Genomic DNA, 18,109 nt, shown 5'->3' with positions numbered 1-18,109 from the left:
CCCCAACTATACAATTTTCCGTCTAGATAGAACTGCCAAAGGGGGTGGTTGCAATCTACTGTAGAGATAGCCTGCAGAGCTCTATCATACTATCCAGGTCTGTGCCCAAACAGTTTGAGCTTCTACTTCTAAAAATCCACCTTTCCAGAAATAAGTCTCTCACTGTTGCCGCTTGCTACAGACCCCCCTCAGCCCCCAGCTGTGCCCTGGACACCATATGTGAATTGATTGCCCCCCATTTATCCTCAGAGTTCGTACTGCTTGGTGACCTAAATTGGGATATGCTTAATACCCCAGCCATCCTACAATCCAAACTAGATGCCCTCAATCTCACGCAAATTATCAACAAACCTACCAGGTACAACCCTAAATCCGTAAACATGGATACCCTCATAGATATCATCCTGACTAACCTACCCTCTAAATACACCTCAGCTGTCTTCAACCAGGATCTCAGCGATCACTGCCTTATTGCCTGCGTCCGTAACGGGTCCGCGGTCAAACGACCACCCCTCATCACTGTCAAACGCTCCCTAAAACACTTTAGCGAGCAGGCCTTCCTAATTGACCTGGCCCAGGTATCCTGGATGGATATAGATCTCATTCCGTCAGTAGAGGATGCCTGGTTGTTCTTTAAAAGTAATTTCCTCTCAATCTTAAATAAACATGCCCCATTCAAAAAATACAGAACTAAGAACCGATATAGCCCCTGGTTCTCTACAGACTTGACTGCCCTTGACCAGCACAAAAACATCCTGTGGCGTACTGCATTAGCATCAAATAGCCCCCGCGATATGCAACTTTTCAGGGAAGTTAGGAACCAATATACACAAGCAGTCAGGAAAGCAAAGGCTAACTTTTTCAAACAGAAATTTGCATCCTGTAGCACTAACTCCAAAAAGTTTTGGGACACTGTAAAGTCCATGGAGAATAAGAGCACTTCCTCCCAGTTGCCCACTGCACTGAGGCTAGGAAACACTAGCGATAAATCTACAATAATCGAGAATTTCAACAAGCATTTTGCTACGGCTGGCCATGCTTTCCATCTGGCTACCACTACCCCAGCCACCAACTCTGCACCCTCCGCTGCAACTTGCCCATGCCCCCCCCCGCTTCTCCTTCACACAAATTCAGACAGCTGATGTTCTGAAAGAGCTGCAAAATCTGTACCCCTACAAATCAGCTGGGCTAGACAATCTGGACCCTTTCTTTCTCAAACTAGCCGCAGAAATTGTTGCAACCCCTATTACTAGTCTGTTCAACCTCTCTTTCATAACGTCTGAGATCCCCAGAGATTGGAAAGCTGCCGCGGTCATCCCCCTCTTCAAAGGGGGTGACACTCTAGATCCAAAATGCTACAGACCTATATCCATCCTGCCCTGCCTTTCGAAAGTATTTGAAAGCCAAGTTAACAAACAGATCACTGACCATTTCGAATACCACCGTACCTTCTCCGCTATGCAATCTGGTTTCTGAGCTTGTCATTGGTGAACTTCAGCCACGCTCAAGGTCCTAAACGATATTATAACCGCGATTGATAATAGACAGTACTGTGCAGCCGTCTTCATCGACCTGGCCAAGGCTTTCGACTCTGTCAACCACCGCATTCTTATTGGCAGACTAAATAGCCTTGGTTTCTCAAATGACTGCTTCGCCTGGTTCACCAACTACTTCTCAGATAGAGTTCAGTGTGTCAAATCGGAGGGCCTGTTGTCTGGACCTATGGCAGTCTCTATGGGGGTGCCACAGGGTTCAATTCTTGGGCCGACACTTTTCTCCGTGTATATCAATGATGTCGCTCTTGCTGCTGGTGACTCTCAGATCCACCTCTACGCAGACGACACCATTTTGTATACATCTGGCCCTTCATTGGACACTGTGTTAACAAACCTCCAAACGAGCTTCAATGCCATACAACACTCCTTCAGTAGCCTCCAACTGCTCTTAAACACTAGTAAAACTAAATGCATGCTTTTCAATCGAACGCTGCTGGCACCCGCCCACCCGACTAGAATCACCACTCTCGACGGGTCTGACCTAGAGTATGTGGACAACTACAAATACCTAGGTGTCTGGTTAGACTGTAAACTCTCCTTCCAGACTCACATAAACAATCTCCAATCCAAAGTTAAATCTAGAATCGGCTTCCTATTTCGCAACAAAGACTCCTTCACTCATGCTGCCAAACATGCCCTCGTAAAACTGACTATCCTACCGATCCTTGACTTCGGCGATGTCATTTACAAAATAGCCTCCAACACTCTACTCAGCAAATTGGATGTAGTCTATCACAGTGCCATCCGTTTTGTCTCCAAAGCCCCATACACTACCCACCACTGTGACCTGTACGCTCTTGTTGGCTGGTCCTCACTACATGTTCGTCGTCAAACCCACTGGCTCCAGGCCATCTATAAATCACTGCTAGGCAAATCCCCACCTTATCTTAGCTCATTGGTCACCATAGCAGCACCCACCCGTAGTCTGCGCTCCAGCAGGTATATCTCACTGGTCATTCCCAAAGCCAACACCTCCTTTGGCCGCCATTCCTTCCAGTTCTCTGCACCAATGACTGGAACGAATTGCAAAAACCTCTGAAGCTGGAGACTCTTATCTCCCTCACTAACTTTAAGCATCAGTTGTCAGAGCACCTTCTCAATCACTGCACATGTACACAGCCCATCTGAAATTAGCCCACCCAACTACATCATCCCTATATTGTTATTTATTTTGCTCTTTTGCACCCCAGTATCTCTATTTGCACATAATCTCTTGCACATCTAGCATTCCAGTGTTAATACTAATTTTAATTATTTTGCACTATAGCCTATTTATTGCCTTACCTCCATATCTTGCTACATTTGCACACACTGTATGTACATTTTCTGTTGTATTTTTGACTTTATGTTTTTTTTACCCCATATGTAACTCTGTGTTGTTTTTATCGCACTGCTTTGCTTTATCTTGGCCAGGTCGCAGTTGTAAATGAGAACTTGTTCTCAACTGGCTTACCTGGTTAAATAAAGGTGAAATAAAAATAAAATAAAAGAATGATGGAGGCCACCGTGTTCTTGGGGACCTTCAATGCTGCAGACATTTTTTGGTACCCTTCCCCAGATCTGTGCCTAGACACAATTTTCTGTCTCGCAGCTCTACGGACTATTCCTTTGACCTCATGGTTTTTGCGCTGACATGCACTGTCAACTGTGGGACCTAATATAGATAGGTGTGTGCCTTTCCAAATTATGTCCAATCAATTGAATTTACCACAGGTGGACTCCCATCAAGTTGTAGAAAAATCTCAAGGATGATAATTGGAAACAGGATGCACCTGAGCTCAATTTCGAGTCTTATAGCAAAGGATCAGAATACTTATGTAAATAACAAATGTGAAATTAAAAAAAAACATTACATCAGTTTTTTTCGCTTTGCATTATAGGTTATTGTGTGTAGATTGATGAGGATTTTGTTTTATTTAATCCATTTTAGAATAAGGCTGTAACGTAACAAAATGTGGAAAACGTCAAGGAGTCTGAATACTTTCAGAATGCACTGTATATAAAAAAGGAGATGGTTAAAAGAGATCAAAGGAATTGTCCGTAGAGCTCCAAGACAGGATTGTGTTGAGGAACAGATCTCGGGAAGGGTACCAAAACATTTCTGTAGCATTGAAGGTTCCCAAGAATACAGTGGCCTCCATCATTCTTAAATGGAAGAAGGTTGGAACCACCAATACTTTTCCTAGAGCTGGCCACCCGGCCAAACTGAGCAATCGGGGGAGAAGGGCCTTGGTCAGGGAGGTGATCAAGAACCCGATGGTCACTCTGACAGAGCTCCAGAGTTCCTCTGTGGAGATGGGAGAACCTTCCAGAAGGACAACCATCTCTGCAGCACTCCACCAATCAGGCCTGGTATGGTAGAGTGGCCAGACGGAAGCCACTCAGTAAAAGGCACATGAATGCCAAGCGTCACGTCTGGAGGAAACCTGGCACCATCCCTACGGTGAAGCATGGTGGTGGCAGCATCATGCTGTGGGGATGTTTTACAGCGGCAGGGACTTGAACAGTAGTCAGGATCGAGAGAAAGATGAACAGAGCAAAGTACAGAGAGACCCTTGATGAAATCCTGCTCCAGAGCGCTCAGGACCTCAGACTGGGTGAAAGGTTCACCTTCCAACAGGACAACGACCTTAAGCACACAGCCAAGACAACCTATGAGTTGCTTCGGGACAAGTCTCTGAATGTCCTTGAGTGGCCCAGCCAGAGCCCGGACTTGAACGCGATCGAACATCTCTGGAGAGACCTGAAAATAGTTATGCAGCGACGCTCCCCTTCGAACCTGACAGAGCTTGAGAGGATCTGCAGAGAAGAATGGGAGAAACTCTCCAAATACAGGTGTGCCAAGCTTGTATCGTCTTACCCAAGAAGACTCGAGGCTTTAATCGCTGCCAAAGGTGTTTCAACAAAGTACTGAGTAAAGGGTCAGAATACTTATGTAAATGTCATATTTCAGTTTTTATAAATTTGCACAAATTTTGCTTTGTCATTATGGGGTATTGTGTGTAGATTGAAGGGGGGGGAAACATTTCAATCCATTATAGAATAAGGCTATAACGTAACAAAATGTGTATGAATACTTTCCGAATGCACTGTATCTATAGGCTACATTTAGGTTTTTCTTTCATTATATTAGGCTATATCGCATTAGTGTGTAAGTCTAAGCTTCAGGGACAAACTGTAGGCGCGCCAAGTAGCCTACATGCCAGTCACCAAATGTCGATCCATGGAGGCAAAAATAACAATGTCAGAGTTTAATTCAATAAGAGAAAAGCTGCAATTTGGAGAGCTATGTTATTTGTGATGATTGAGGCACTATATACAAACTAGACCGTCACAAGATGGGGACTTCAAATAGGCTTATGGCACATCAAGGGAGCTGTAGCCTACTGTTCAGATGGGTTAAATAGAAACTGAAATATGGACACAAACTGTAGGTCTATAACCTCTCACATAGCCTTAATATTAACTGCTGCAAAATAAAGCATTTCTTGCAGTAAAATGATACACCAAATGTAGGCCAAATTTGGACTCGGGAACAGGAGTGGAGAAATATAATTTATTTCTTTCAGCATCTTGAGAGAATGCGAATGCGCAGTTAGATACCATCTGTATAGAGGTGCTATCTTTATCAGCATCATAAAACCTGATAGTATTTCAACCACATAAATTATTAATCCAAGTTGAACTGAAATCTTATCAGAATCATGTTGGGAAATCTTATCAGAAACATGCTTTCTATTTCCTTATAACCGGTCAAAATGATGTCATTTGAAAATGTGAAAATGTAGCACAGAAAGTGTCTTGGCACCGCGAAAGAACCAGATATGACAGAGAAAGCTTTACAGATGTCAACTAAATTGAAGTATTCATTCTATCGATTTATGATATTCTGGTGAGAAAGGGTTTATTACATTTTCTAGGGCAACATGTGACAGAAGAGAACCTGCATGTATCTAATTATAGACAAGTTGACTAACAAATAGCCTAACAAAATGTTGGAAATTATAAGCAGAAACATATCGAAATAATAAAAAAATAGAGTTCTATGTAATACTGTGCGTTTTCTCTGAGTCTGTTCTGGACATGGGGACTGTGAAGAGACCCCTGGTGGCATGTCTTGTGGGGTATGCATGGGTGTCTGAGCTCTGTGCTAGTCGTTTGAATAGACATCTTGGTGCTTTCAACATGTCAATAACTCTCACAAAGACAAGCAGTGATGCAGTCAATCTCTCTTCTACTTTGAGCCAGGAGAGATTGACATGCATGTTATTGATGTTATCGCTCCGTGTACATTTAAGGGCCAGCCGTGCTGCTCTGTTCTGGGCCAACTGTAATTTGCCTATGTCCCTCTTTGTGGCACTTAAAATCAAATCAATTCAAATTGTATTTGTCACATACAACCGTGAAATGCTTACTTACAAGCCCTTAACCAACAATGGAGTTTTAAGAAAATAGAGTTAAGAAACCTTTTTCTAAATAAACTACAGTAAAAATTAATAAAAATGAAATAAGTAACACAATAAAATAACAATAATGAGGCTATATACAGGGATTACTGGTACCGAGTCAATGTGCGGGGTACAGGTTAGGTCCCAAAAAATATTCCGGGGGGCCATTTCATTAATTGTTCAGCAGTCTTATGGCTTGGGGGTAGAAGCTGTTAAGGAGCCTTTTGGATCTAGACTTGGCACTCCAGTACCGCTTGCCATGCGGTAGAAGAGAGAACAGTCTATAACTTGGGTGACTGGAGTCTAGTATATAGGTCCTGGATGGCAAGAAGCTTGGCCCCAGTGATGTACTGGGCCATACGCACTACCCTCTGTAGCGCCATATGGTCAGGTGCCAAGCAGTCGCCATACCAGGCGGTGATGCAACCGGTCAGGATGCTCTCGATGGTGCAGCTATATAACTTTTTGAAGATGTGGGGACCCTTGGCAAATCTTTTCAGTCTCCTGAGGGGGAAAAGCCATTGTCATGCCCTCTTCAGGACTTTCTTGGTGTGTTTGACCCATGATAGTTTGTTGGTGATGTGGACACCAAGGAACTTGAAACTCTCGACCCGCTCCACTACAGCCCCGTCAATTTGAATGGGGGCGTGTTCGGCCCTCCTTTTCCTGTAGTCAACGATCAGCTCCTTTGTCTTGCTCACGTTGAGGGAGAGGTTGTTGTCCTGGCACCACACTGCCAGTTTTCTGACCTCATCCCTATAGGCTGTCTCATCGTTGTCGGTGATCAGGCCTACCGTTGTGTCGTCAGCAAACTTAATGATGGTGTTGGAGACGTGCTTGGCCACGCACTTGTGGGTGATCAGGGAGTACAGGAGGGGACTAAGCATGCACCCCTGAGGGGCCCCCGTGTTGAGGATCAGCATGGCAGATTTGTTGTTGCTTACCCTTACCACCTAGGGGTGGCCCGTTAGGAAGTCCAGGATCCAGTTGCAGAGGGAGGTGTTTAGTCCCAGGGTCCTTAGCTTCGTGATCAACTTTGTGGGCACTATGGTGTTGAACGCTGAGCTGTAGTCAATGAACAGCATTCTCACATACAGTGAGGGAAAAAAGTATTTGATCCCCTGCTGATTTTGTACATTTGCCCACTGACAAAGAAATGATCAGTCTATAATTTTAATGGTAGGTTTATTTGAACATTGAGAGACAGAATAACAACAAAAAAATCCAGAAAAAAGCATGTCAAAAATGTTATAAAATGATTTGCATTTTAATGAGGGAAATAAGTATTTGACCCCCTCTCAATCAGAAAGATTTCTGGCTCCCAGGTGTCTTTTATACAGGTAACGAGCGAGATTAGGAGCACACGCTTAAAGGGAGTGCTCCTAATCTCAGTTTGTTACCTGTATAAAAGACACCTGTCCACAGAAGCAATCAATCAATCAGATTCCAAACTCTCCATCATGGCCATGACCAAAGAGCTCTACACAAGGATGTCAGGGACACGATTGTAGACCTACACAAGGCTGGAATGGGCTACAAGACCATCGCCAAGCAGCTTGGTGAGAAGGTGACAATAGTTGGTGCGATTATTCGCAAATGGAAGAAATACAAAATAACTGTCAATCTCCCTCGGCCTGGGGCTCCATGCAAGTTCTCACCTTGTGGAGTTGCAATGATCATGAGAATGGTGAGGAATCAGCCCAGAACTACACGGGAGGATATTGTTAATGATCTCAAGGCAGCTGGGACCATAGTCACCAAAAAAACAATTGGTAACACATTACGCCGTGAAGAAAACACATTTACAGGGCCGTCTAAAGTTTGCCAATGAACATCTGAATGATTCAGAGGAGAACTGGGTGAAAGTGTCGTGGTAAGTTGAGACCAAAATTGAGCTCTTTGGCATCAACTCAACTCGCGTGTTTGGAGGAGGAGGAATGCTGCCTATGATCCCAAGAACACGATCCCCACCGTCAAACATGGAGGTGGAAACATTATGCTTTGGGGGTGTTTTTCTGCTAAGGTGACAGGACAACTTCACCGCATCAAAGGGACGATGGACAAAGGGACGGGGCCATGTACCGTCAAATCTTGGGTGAGAACCTCCTTCCCTCAGCCAGGGCATTGAAAATGGGTCGTGGATGGGTATTCCAGCATGACAATGACCCAAAACACATGGCCAAGGCAACAAAGGAGTGGCTCAAGAAGAAGCACATTAAGGTCCTGGAGTGGCCTAGCCAGTCTCCAGACCTTAATCCCATAGAAAATCTGTGGAGGGAGCTGAAGGTTCGAGTTGCCAAACGTCAGCCTCGAAACCTTAATGACTTGGAGAAGATCTGCAAAGAGGAGTGGAACAAAATCCCTCCTGAGATGTGTGCAAACCTGGTGGCCAACTACAAGAAATGTCTGACCTCTGTGATTGCCAACAAGGGTTTTGCCACCAAGTACAAAGTCATGTTTTGCAGAGGGGTGAAATACTTATTTCCGTCATTAAAATGCAAATGAATTTATAACATTTTTGACATGTGTTTTTCTGGATTTTGTTGTTGTTATTCTGTCTCTCACTGTTCAAATAAACCTACCATTAAAATGATAGACTGATCATGTCTTTGTCAGTGGGCAGATGTACAAAATCAGCAGGGGATCAAATACTTTTTTCCCTCACTGTAGGTGTTCCTTTTTGTCCAGGTGGGAGAGGGCAGTGTGGAGTGCGATTGAGATTGCGTCATCTGTGGATCTATTGGGGCGGTATGCGAATTGGAGTGGGTCTAGGGTTTCCGGGATGATGGTGTTGATGTGAGCCATGACCAGCCTTTCAAAGCACTTCATTGCTACCGACGTGAGTGCTACAGAGCAGTAGTCATTTAGGCAGGTTACCTTCACTTTCTTGGGCACAGGGACTATGGTGGTCTGCTTGAAACATGTAGGTATTACAGACTCGGCCAGGGAGAGTTTGAAAATGTCAGTGAAGACACTTGCCAGCTGATCCGCACATGCTCTGAGTACAGGTACTGGTAATCCGTCTGGCCCCTCAGCCTTGTGAATTTTCTTAATGTGAATGAAGGGGATTTGGGCCTTGACTGGGAGCAACATTATATCAAAGCACACCTCCAAGGCACAAATATCATTAGCTGTTAACAAATCATAACACTACCACTACATCAGAGAGGGAAGGGCCAACAAAGCTACAATCAATGGTTGGCTAGTCAATATGTCAATCCAACTCAAGATGCAAGGTTTGTCCAATGACAAGTGTAAATCATTTGATTTACTGCCTGTAGCTATACAAACCCTACTTTTTGCCATTGCTAAAACAATCATTCATACCACCATAAGACAGTAAAAATACACAATTTTGAATTGTCCGAATGTGAATATAGACAATTATTTTGTCAGAATATGAATATATAATATATGTTAAATTTGGATCAAAGAAATTTAGAGATTAAATTAAATAGAAATTCAGAATGTGATATTTCTCTTCAGTATTTCTTGTATCTTGTTTATGCACGTTATATCAGTCTAAATGTGTAGACTACATTCAACCATACTTTCTAGTTACATGCATATTATTGTTATTGCATCAATGAAACAAAGAATGTTCTTACAAAGTGGTCGTGAATATCCATTTACTTTGAGCTACACTGAGGAGGCCTGGTTATAAGCACATAGATGTGTTATCACAACTTCATAACCTAAAAAATACTTTTGGATTCGTGTTTGAAGTGGAACAAGCGGCCAAACAATTGAAGGACGATATTTTGACGTTTTTTTACAGCGTGATGTGAGTTTTTATTAGTCAGCATAGCAATGTAACGTTATTGATCTGTCAGTTTCCCTACATAATTCCCTACTTTTCACACTGACACGGTATAAACAGCTATACAGGCTTCACTGTCATGGTGCACAGTCAGTACACAACACTATGCTCATCATGTCTTAGCAGGATCAGATGGTGACGTGTGTCCCAGCAGGGTCAGACTGCCAGGGAAGACCAGTCTACAGAGCTGAGGTAAATTGTGCAGTATATTATAACAATCAGTGAATGAATACAAAGTTCCATCTTGAGTTGATGGGTAGGCTACAGTCTGAGATCTGGGAATAATGGTATTTTCAATTATTGAACCATTGATTCTATTATATAATGTATAAATGTACACCAAGGCAATTCTTTGTCATGCCTCATCTGAGCAGGATCAGATGGTGAAAGGGGTCTCAGCAGGGTCAAGCAGCCAGGGAAGACCAGTCTGTGACCGCTGAGGTGAACTTTTTCAGATGCAACACCTTCTTCTCTCGGTGCAGCAAGCACTGGACAAGCCAGGAGCTTCAAAGATTGAAAGTATTTTAAGGCAGTCTGACAAACCTCTAAAGTTGATTTCTAAACTGTATCAAGGGTTGATAGAGGCTTTTCCTGATGACACAAAACATGTCAAACAAAAATGTGAGGAAGACCTGGGAGAAGCTTTTGATGATGATGAATGGATACAGATATGTTTGAATGCCCAGTCATGTTCATATAATCTCAGACATAAATTACTGCAGTTTAAGACTATCCATAGAACATACTATATGCCAGTGAAACCGAATATCATGCACTCAGAAATGTAATTCCTCTGCTGGAGTTGTAAAACACAAAAGGGGACATATTTGCATATCTTATGATCTTGTGAAGGCTGGCTGAATTCTGGCAAAGACAATGTTCTTTTGTCTCAGCATGTCTATAGATTCTCACTTTCCCTGTTTTTGTTTGCTTGGAAATGTTGATACTGGAGGCTGTTATAAGAAGAAACTGTGTAACCGTAGCATTTATAGCAGCTAAGAAATGCATTGTCATAAAACTGGAAGGTTGGTTATTCTACGACAATGTCACAATGGATGGCAGAAATTTCTAATTATGTATCACTAGATTTAATTTGTTACAAGATTAATGGTATACTGTGCAACTTTGATAAGGTCTGGGTGCCTTATGGAATACTGTATGACAAAAGGGGTCTGTAATGAAAACATTAGATTTCTTTTAGTCAAGCAGTCACAAATATACATATATTTTTTTTATCGCACACGAGACACCTATCTGATTTGCGCCTGTTTTTTTTATTTTTTATTTTTTTTATGCCATTTAGCAGACGCTTTTATCCAAAGCGACTTACAGTCATGCGTGCATACATTTTTTTTTTGTGTATGGGTGGTCCCGGGGATCGAACCCACTACCTTGGCGTTATAAGCGCCGTGCTCTACCAGCTGAGCTACAGAGGACCACAGTAGACTAATCTCAGTAGACTATCTCAGTAGACTAATCCATTGAGGAGGCCACAGGGATGCCACGGTCCAAGAATATGGGGATTGTGGCTCAGACGCATAAGGCACGTCTCTCTCCAGAATGCGCTCTCTCCCGCCATTTCGTGGGTATTCAGTGTTTCATAACTTAATTGTGTGCATTGTTTGCTATGTCTATCAATACCCCTTTTCAAATAGCACCAGTAGTAGCCTACATTTAACGTTCATTCCCATCATTTCAAATCTGCAAAATGTATTTGGTTCGGGTAATTTCTGTTAATGCATTGAATATATAATTATTAAAGTCATTTACCGTTCTCAATGTTAGAGTGGACATGTGTTTTTCAGAACTCACAACCTATACTACACTTGTGAGAAACCAGTTTTTGTTTATTTTATTCCTTTTACGAGTCTTGTCAATTTATTCATAGTTTTTTGTTTGAAACTCTCTTGTCAATGTTGAGTAAGGACGCGCACCTGATTACCAATATAGAAGTAGGACTAGTCTACCTGGCCTGCGTGGAATTGTAGGCCTATAAATGTGCCCATTTGGGGATGTCTGATAGTATTTCTGATTGCCTTAACTCACCACCATTAATGAGCTGTGGAGCTTCTCAAATAACTTTTTCTTCAGCTCAAACTGCAAGTAAACAAAGTATGTTTTTAGAATCAAATGAGAATGACAATAGTTCCTCAAAGTATTTGAACAATATTTCCAGCTCTCTCCCTTTCGATAACCACTTGGCATGAAAGAAAAAAATGTAATGGTCTTATCCAGTGGAAACATCATAAAATACCTGACCCAGTTGATAGTCTTGAGTTCATTGCAGACAGGTCATGCATAGCCAACATGATTCATAGGATATTTATTTTTATCAGGATATTTTCTGCCTGCAGGCTTCAATGTTTTTACGTGTTGGCTTTATGTAGGCTATTTTTATATAGTTGGCAGTGGCAATAAAAGTTACTTTTAGATTCGTATCATTGTCATTTAGATTAAGATTGTAGATTAACCACAGACATTGATTTTGAGATACAAAGACAATTATAAATTAAAATAAAATGTTCCACGATAATGTGCATATGAAAATTATAACTGGTTCGCAGATTGGTAGTAATGGTAAGAAAATGGACACATAGGGGTGTGTCTATATATGGAAAAATACATGTTTAAAAATGTTGACAAATCGATTGGTCAAATGAAAAGACTACTCTTGGTTGACCAAGTTTATTTATGGTCAGGTACAACACTAGCAGAATTGCCGGAAATTAGCATTAGTTGCCCCGCCAAAATTGGGAGGACACCAAGACCCCCTGCCAGGTGTTGTCCCCCCCTTCCCCCCCACTTCTAAAACCAAAGTTGCGCCCTTGGCGACAGGTATCAAGAAATGAAACGCCATTTAACCTTGCAACAGTTTTGGCAGATTTTAACTTTATTTTTGTTGACTTCTGATATCAGGAAGTCTCCCTGTTGTGTAAGATTTTGTAACTAACGTCTCACATCAATGATTTTATGTGCTTTACAATTTCTAAAAACTGCCCTTCGGATCTGCTGGAGATTAAGTCCATATATGAAAGGGTTTAAGACAGGTGGTACAACAAGGAATTGTACAGCCATTGCATTACGCATATTTAGTGTAATATTTACATTACTATTCCACCCTTGCAGAGTGTCAAACAGGGTCACTGTGATGTAAATAACCATTGTTATTAAATGTGGCACACATGTCTGTGTGAACTTAATCCTTCCCTTAGCTGACTTTACACAATTCCTTACAATCTGACAGTAAGAAAATACAATGAAAAGTATCTGTAAAACATGAACAGATATTAAACATTTGTTCAAAATCTGATTGATGGTAATGGATAAACATGCATGTTTCAGTATAGACGGAATGTCACAGAAGAGTTTATCAATGCGAGATCCACACAAAGGAAGTCTGACGGCTAAACTAACTGGTATGAGTCCTATAAATAAAGGATAACACCAAGCAACTAAGAGTAACTTTCTAACAGTTAAAGATGTCACAATGTTATGGTATAGTAGTGGTCTACATATTGCCACATACCTGTCGTAACACATCACTGTTAGAGTAGAAATTTCACACAGGACAGATGTGTATATTACATAGGCTTGAGTAAAACATCCACCATAAGATATCACCTGAACATCTGACTGAAGGTCCAGTAAAAACTTGGGGTAGAAACCAGCAGTTCCATACAATCCATTGACACTTAGACTACACAGAAAGATATACATGGGCTCATGGAGACCTTTCTCCTGAATGATTGTTATGATCAGAGTCAAATTCACGGTTATGATGAGAAGGTATGTGATAAGAGACAAGATAAAATAGACCGATTTGTTGTTAAATGTCTCTTGTAAGCCAAAGAGATAAAAGAACTTGACTTGGGTTGAGTTCTCCATAGCTTTTGTTAATTTTCTTCCTTTGGTCAATGCAGCAATTCTTAGTCCTTACAAGGCTTGAGTGTGTATGGATGTGAATTAATTCAAGTGTGAATTATTTGATTCTGTTTAGGCTCAGACTAAACACAATAGTTTTAACAAAACAAATGCACATCCTCCCTCAAAATCTTATTTAAAAAAAAAAGAAATCCCGATAATATCTGTACATTATCAGACTTCTGAGGTGTGAAAGAAATAAAGAAACTTGTGTCCATGAAATGTCTTCTTGCTTGACAGAGGGATACTGCTCCAATAACTTGTCCTGCTAGCCTCTAAATATATCATAGTGTTTGCTCACATGGGATTGTAGTTTCAGTGTCAACATGTAACCAATCCATAGAGATGGATCTATATTTAGTTTATGACAAGCAACTCATTTGATTCTATTTACTCTATTGATGTATTAACCCAGCAAACAGGGGACGTCCCAGGCCCGGCGCCACGAGGGTGCAAAAGTGGGCAATGACCCCTTAGTTTGAATATTGTGCCGCCTCAGTTTTGTATCCCTATTCTGTCCCACAATTTGCCCCCTCCGTCATGCCCAACCGATTTGTTGTGTATGCTTAATTCATGGAACTCCCTTGCACGCATCATACGTACATCACACACATTTTACCAGTAGAAGGGTGGGGTCAATTTGACCATTTTGGTTTACTTTCAGTATAAAAAAATTATGTATTCACTAACTGTAAGTCGCTCTGGATAAGAGCGTCTGCTAAATGACTAAAAATGTACAAATGTAAAAATGTAGCAAAAAAAGTTTCACCTTGCAGCTGGATGGAATTTAGCGAATGTTAACAGTTAGGTAGGTAGCTGATAGCATGATGGATATTAGAAAGTGGCTTCGCCAGGGCACAACGGCAGCATTGGATCAAAGTGTAGGGGAGGGGGAGAAGCCTGCCACAGAGGCCAAGCAGACACTAATCACAGAGGCCAAGGCCACCGAGCCAGCAGTAAAGGCACCTGTACAACTGTCTTGCAGCCTGGTGACATAGGAGGTAACCAACCCGAGGAGGGGCCTGCAGCCGCCAAGACCGAACCTAGCAGCAGCACCGACAGGATATTACAAGCACCGACACCTCCGTTAGTGCCTAACGACCTCGGTGATGAAGAGCCAGCGCAGGTTTGTCTGGGGAAATACCCAACCAGCCTTTACTGTGGGAGAAAACGTGAATTTTGCAGCGCATGGTTCAAAGGCAGAGAGTGGGTGGAATATTCCTGCTAGTAAAATGCAGCTTTCTGCTATCCTTGTTGAAAATTTAACATTGGCTCCATTGCTAACGCCTATGAGGCATTCACCCAAACTGGATATAATAACTGGCAACATGCCATTGATAGCAACAAGGGACTGGGGAGGCACGCATCAAGAAAAGAACATTTGAAATGCATGGTACTTTTGACAGCAAGACAAGCAAGGAATGCACAGGGAGCCGAAATTTCAACAATTGTGAATTCTGCACAGCTTGCAAGAAATCGTATGTATTTGTCATCGATTGTGGACATTGTGGAATTTCTTGCTGTCAACGAGCTTCCTCTCAGGGGAACTTTGGATGCGATGGATGCAAGAGGGGAGGGGGCGGTGGACTATTCCTGGCGATGTTAGATTATACGCTCAGGAAAGACAAGGAACTTGCTAGTGCCTTAAGCACAATTCCCCGCAATGCCACATACACATCTCATGACATCCAGAACAAAATAATTGGGCTCATGAGTGAGGTAGTCACAGAGGAAATTGTACAGGAATTAGGTAATTAATGGTACACACTTAAAGTGGATGGGACTAAAGACCCAACCAGGTGCGAGAACTTTTCAATTGTACTCCATTAAGTGGGCGAAAACAATCGTGTTTGTGAGCGGCTACTGTCAATGGCAACGAGTAAAGAATGTGATGCTTTATCGCTGACTACCTTGGTCCTGTCAGAGCTAACAAATCTTGGCCTTAGCACCGAGAAGATTCTTAGTCAATGTTATGATGGGGCCAGTGTGATGTTTGGTAAACATGGGGGCATGCAAAGGGTAGTGCAGGACAAGCTGAATCGGGAAGTGTTGTATGTGCATTGCTTTAACCACCAGCTGCATTTAGTCATAGTGCATGCTATGTCCTCTGAGGGTGCATTGGATGACTTTTTTAATGTGTGTAATTCCCTTTACAAGTTTCTCAGAAAACCAACTGTGGCTGCACAATTTACGGTAGAGAAACTGAAACGGCTGCTTGAGCAGCAATGGACTGGTCATCTAGCCACGGTGAGTGTCATTATAAAATCTCTGGACAGCATCATCCACCTGCTCAGAGAAATCGAGAGTACCAGCACCTACGGTACAGAGGTGCGACTTGAGGCTGTGGGCCAATTGAAAGCTGTTTCCGAGCCGAGCTTCAGATTCATTGCCTTCATGGTCCACAAAATCGTCTGCCTGCTCGACCCCCCTAACAAGTTACTTCAGGCTCAAGCAACTGATCTGTACACTGGCATCCGAGTCGTCCGTAGTGCCCACAATTACGTGAAAAAACTGCAACGTGACAGTGAGTTTGATGAGTTATGGGAGAGATACAAGCACACGGACACCCCCGCTCCAAGCAAACGGCAAAGAGTAGTGAGTAGTAATCTGAAAGAACATATGGTCGAAACAGCAATGGGCAAGCAAGAAGATGATAATGGGTAAGGGAGTGCAAAATACTGTTTTTCAGCATTCTGGATGCTGTACTGGGAGAAATGTCAGCAAGATTTAACGAATGAAACAGCCAACTTGTTGAGGCCCTGTGTGCCTTGCACCCAGAGAATGAAACCTTTATGGATGTGGAAAAGGTGAAACCAATGCTGGACTTAATCTCAGGAGACTTTGTGGAAGCTGAGTTTACTGTCGCACGCCAGTTTCTACAGACTTTAATCGCCCGATCAGGAGAAGAAAAATGGACTACGCAGAGCATTTTGGATAGATACTCCGGGCCTCTAATAGCAATGCCTACTGTGAAAATGGCATTGAAGCTGGGATTAACATTTGAAGAATCCACGGCAACTTGCGGGAACTCTTTTTCAACATTGAAAAATGTATTCAGTGAGCACAGATGGAGCATGTTGCACAGGAGGAAAGTGCATTTGATTCAACAGGCATTTGAGAGGGATCTTACAAGCAAATTCCGTGGGGAGTGGAACGAGAGACTGCTGAGGAGCTTCAACACAGCATCAAGGCGGCTACTACTCTTTTGAATCTGGTTAAGAACAGGCAGCCTGGCTGGGCTTGTATTATTTTGTTATTTGTTAGCTTTTGGAAATGCGTGGCAAATGTCAGAAATAGGCGTAGACGTGATTTTCTTTATTGCCATTGCTGCCAAGTCTACTGCTTGATTTCTGTGAGTGATTGGATTGGAAATGTTTGGTTTATAATATAATCTGATTGTTTTTAATGTTGTTTTATATGGTAGAAGAGGTGCTTTCCATTACATTGATGAGGGTGGGCAGACCTTGACCAATGGTTGAGTAACGATGTAGCTATAGTGTTGCCAAAAACAACTCATTGCTATGGAGTACTAATTTCTCTGTTATCATACACAGCGTAGTACAGCACTCTTGTGGGAAGACAGCTTGGTAGCTGCCGCTGCATTGTACCGATAAGTCGTGGTATGCATTGTACATTATTGTTTCCTTTCCGCAATTGGAAATGCATTGTATTGGCATGAGGAAGTGTTATTACAGTAAATAGCAACTGTTTTGCATTGGATTGATGGGTATTGTGATGTAGCTATGTAGCGTTGTCATAACTTGCAATTTCTCGAGCCGGTTATGAATTATCATTGTTTGTAAAGTGGTGCAGTAGCCTGTATTCTTGCGGCAAGACAGCCGTCCGTGGCTGTAGAAACATTGTGTGTAATTGTACTATTGATTATTATCCATCCTGTGTTATCAGCAAGCGAAAATAGTTGTGCCCTCTTAGTAATTTCTGATGCCCCCTTGCTGAGTTAATCCTGCCGCCAGGCCTAGGACGTCGTAAGGACATTCGGCATAGTTCCCATTATGTCCCTTTAAGGCAGCGTTGCCCTAGCACTACATAGCTGATTCAAATAATCAAAGCTTGATGATTAGTTGGTTATTTGAATCAGCTGTGTAGTGCTAGGTCAAAAACCAAAACGTGCACCCCTTGGGGTCCCCAGGTCAAAGATTGGGAACTGCTGCTTTAAGGGTTTCAGCGAAAACCTCGGCATTAACCTCGGGATCATAAGAGGGCGTTCAGTACAGATACCGGTTTGGTCGCAGCATAACAAAAATGTAAACATAGCATGCAACAATTTAAAGGATTGTACTGAGTTACAGTTCATATAAGGAAATCAGTCAATTGAAATGAATAAATTAGGCCATAATCTATGG

The 18,109-nt window shown here is 42.3% G+C and overlaps 1 protein-coding gene across 1 annotated transcript; it reads right to left on the bottom strand.

The window, feature by feature from the left end:
• Positions 1-11,861: 11,861 nt before the first annotated feature.
• On the bottom strand, positions 11,862-13,709 carry LOC311101555 (olfactory receptor 1D2-like; the record flags this gene model as incomplete). The annotated part of the gene is made up of 2 exons (XM_084142689.1): positions 11,862-11,921; positions 12,969-13,709. The coding sequence occupies 2 exons, from the start codon at positions 13,707-13,709 to the stop codon at positions 11,862-11,864; spliced, it is 801 nt and encodes a 266-aa protein (XP_083998815.1).
• Positions 13,710-18,109: the final 4,400 nt, after the last annotated feature.

This window comes from Coregonus lavaretus (assembly GCF_964263955.1).
Source record: "Coregonus lavaretus genome assembly, chromosome: 26".
NCBI lineage: Eukaryota > Metazoa > Chordata > Actinopteri > Salmoniformes > Salmonidae > Coregonus > Coregonus lavaretus.
The sequence above is the reverse complement of the archived record's forward strand: the minus strand, read 5'-3'. Positions and strand labels throughout refer to the sequence as shown.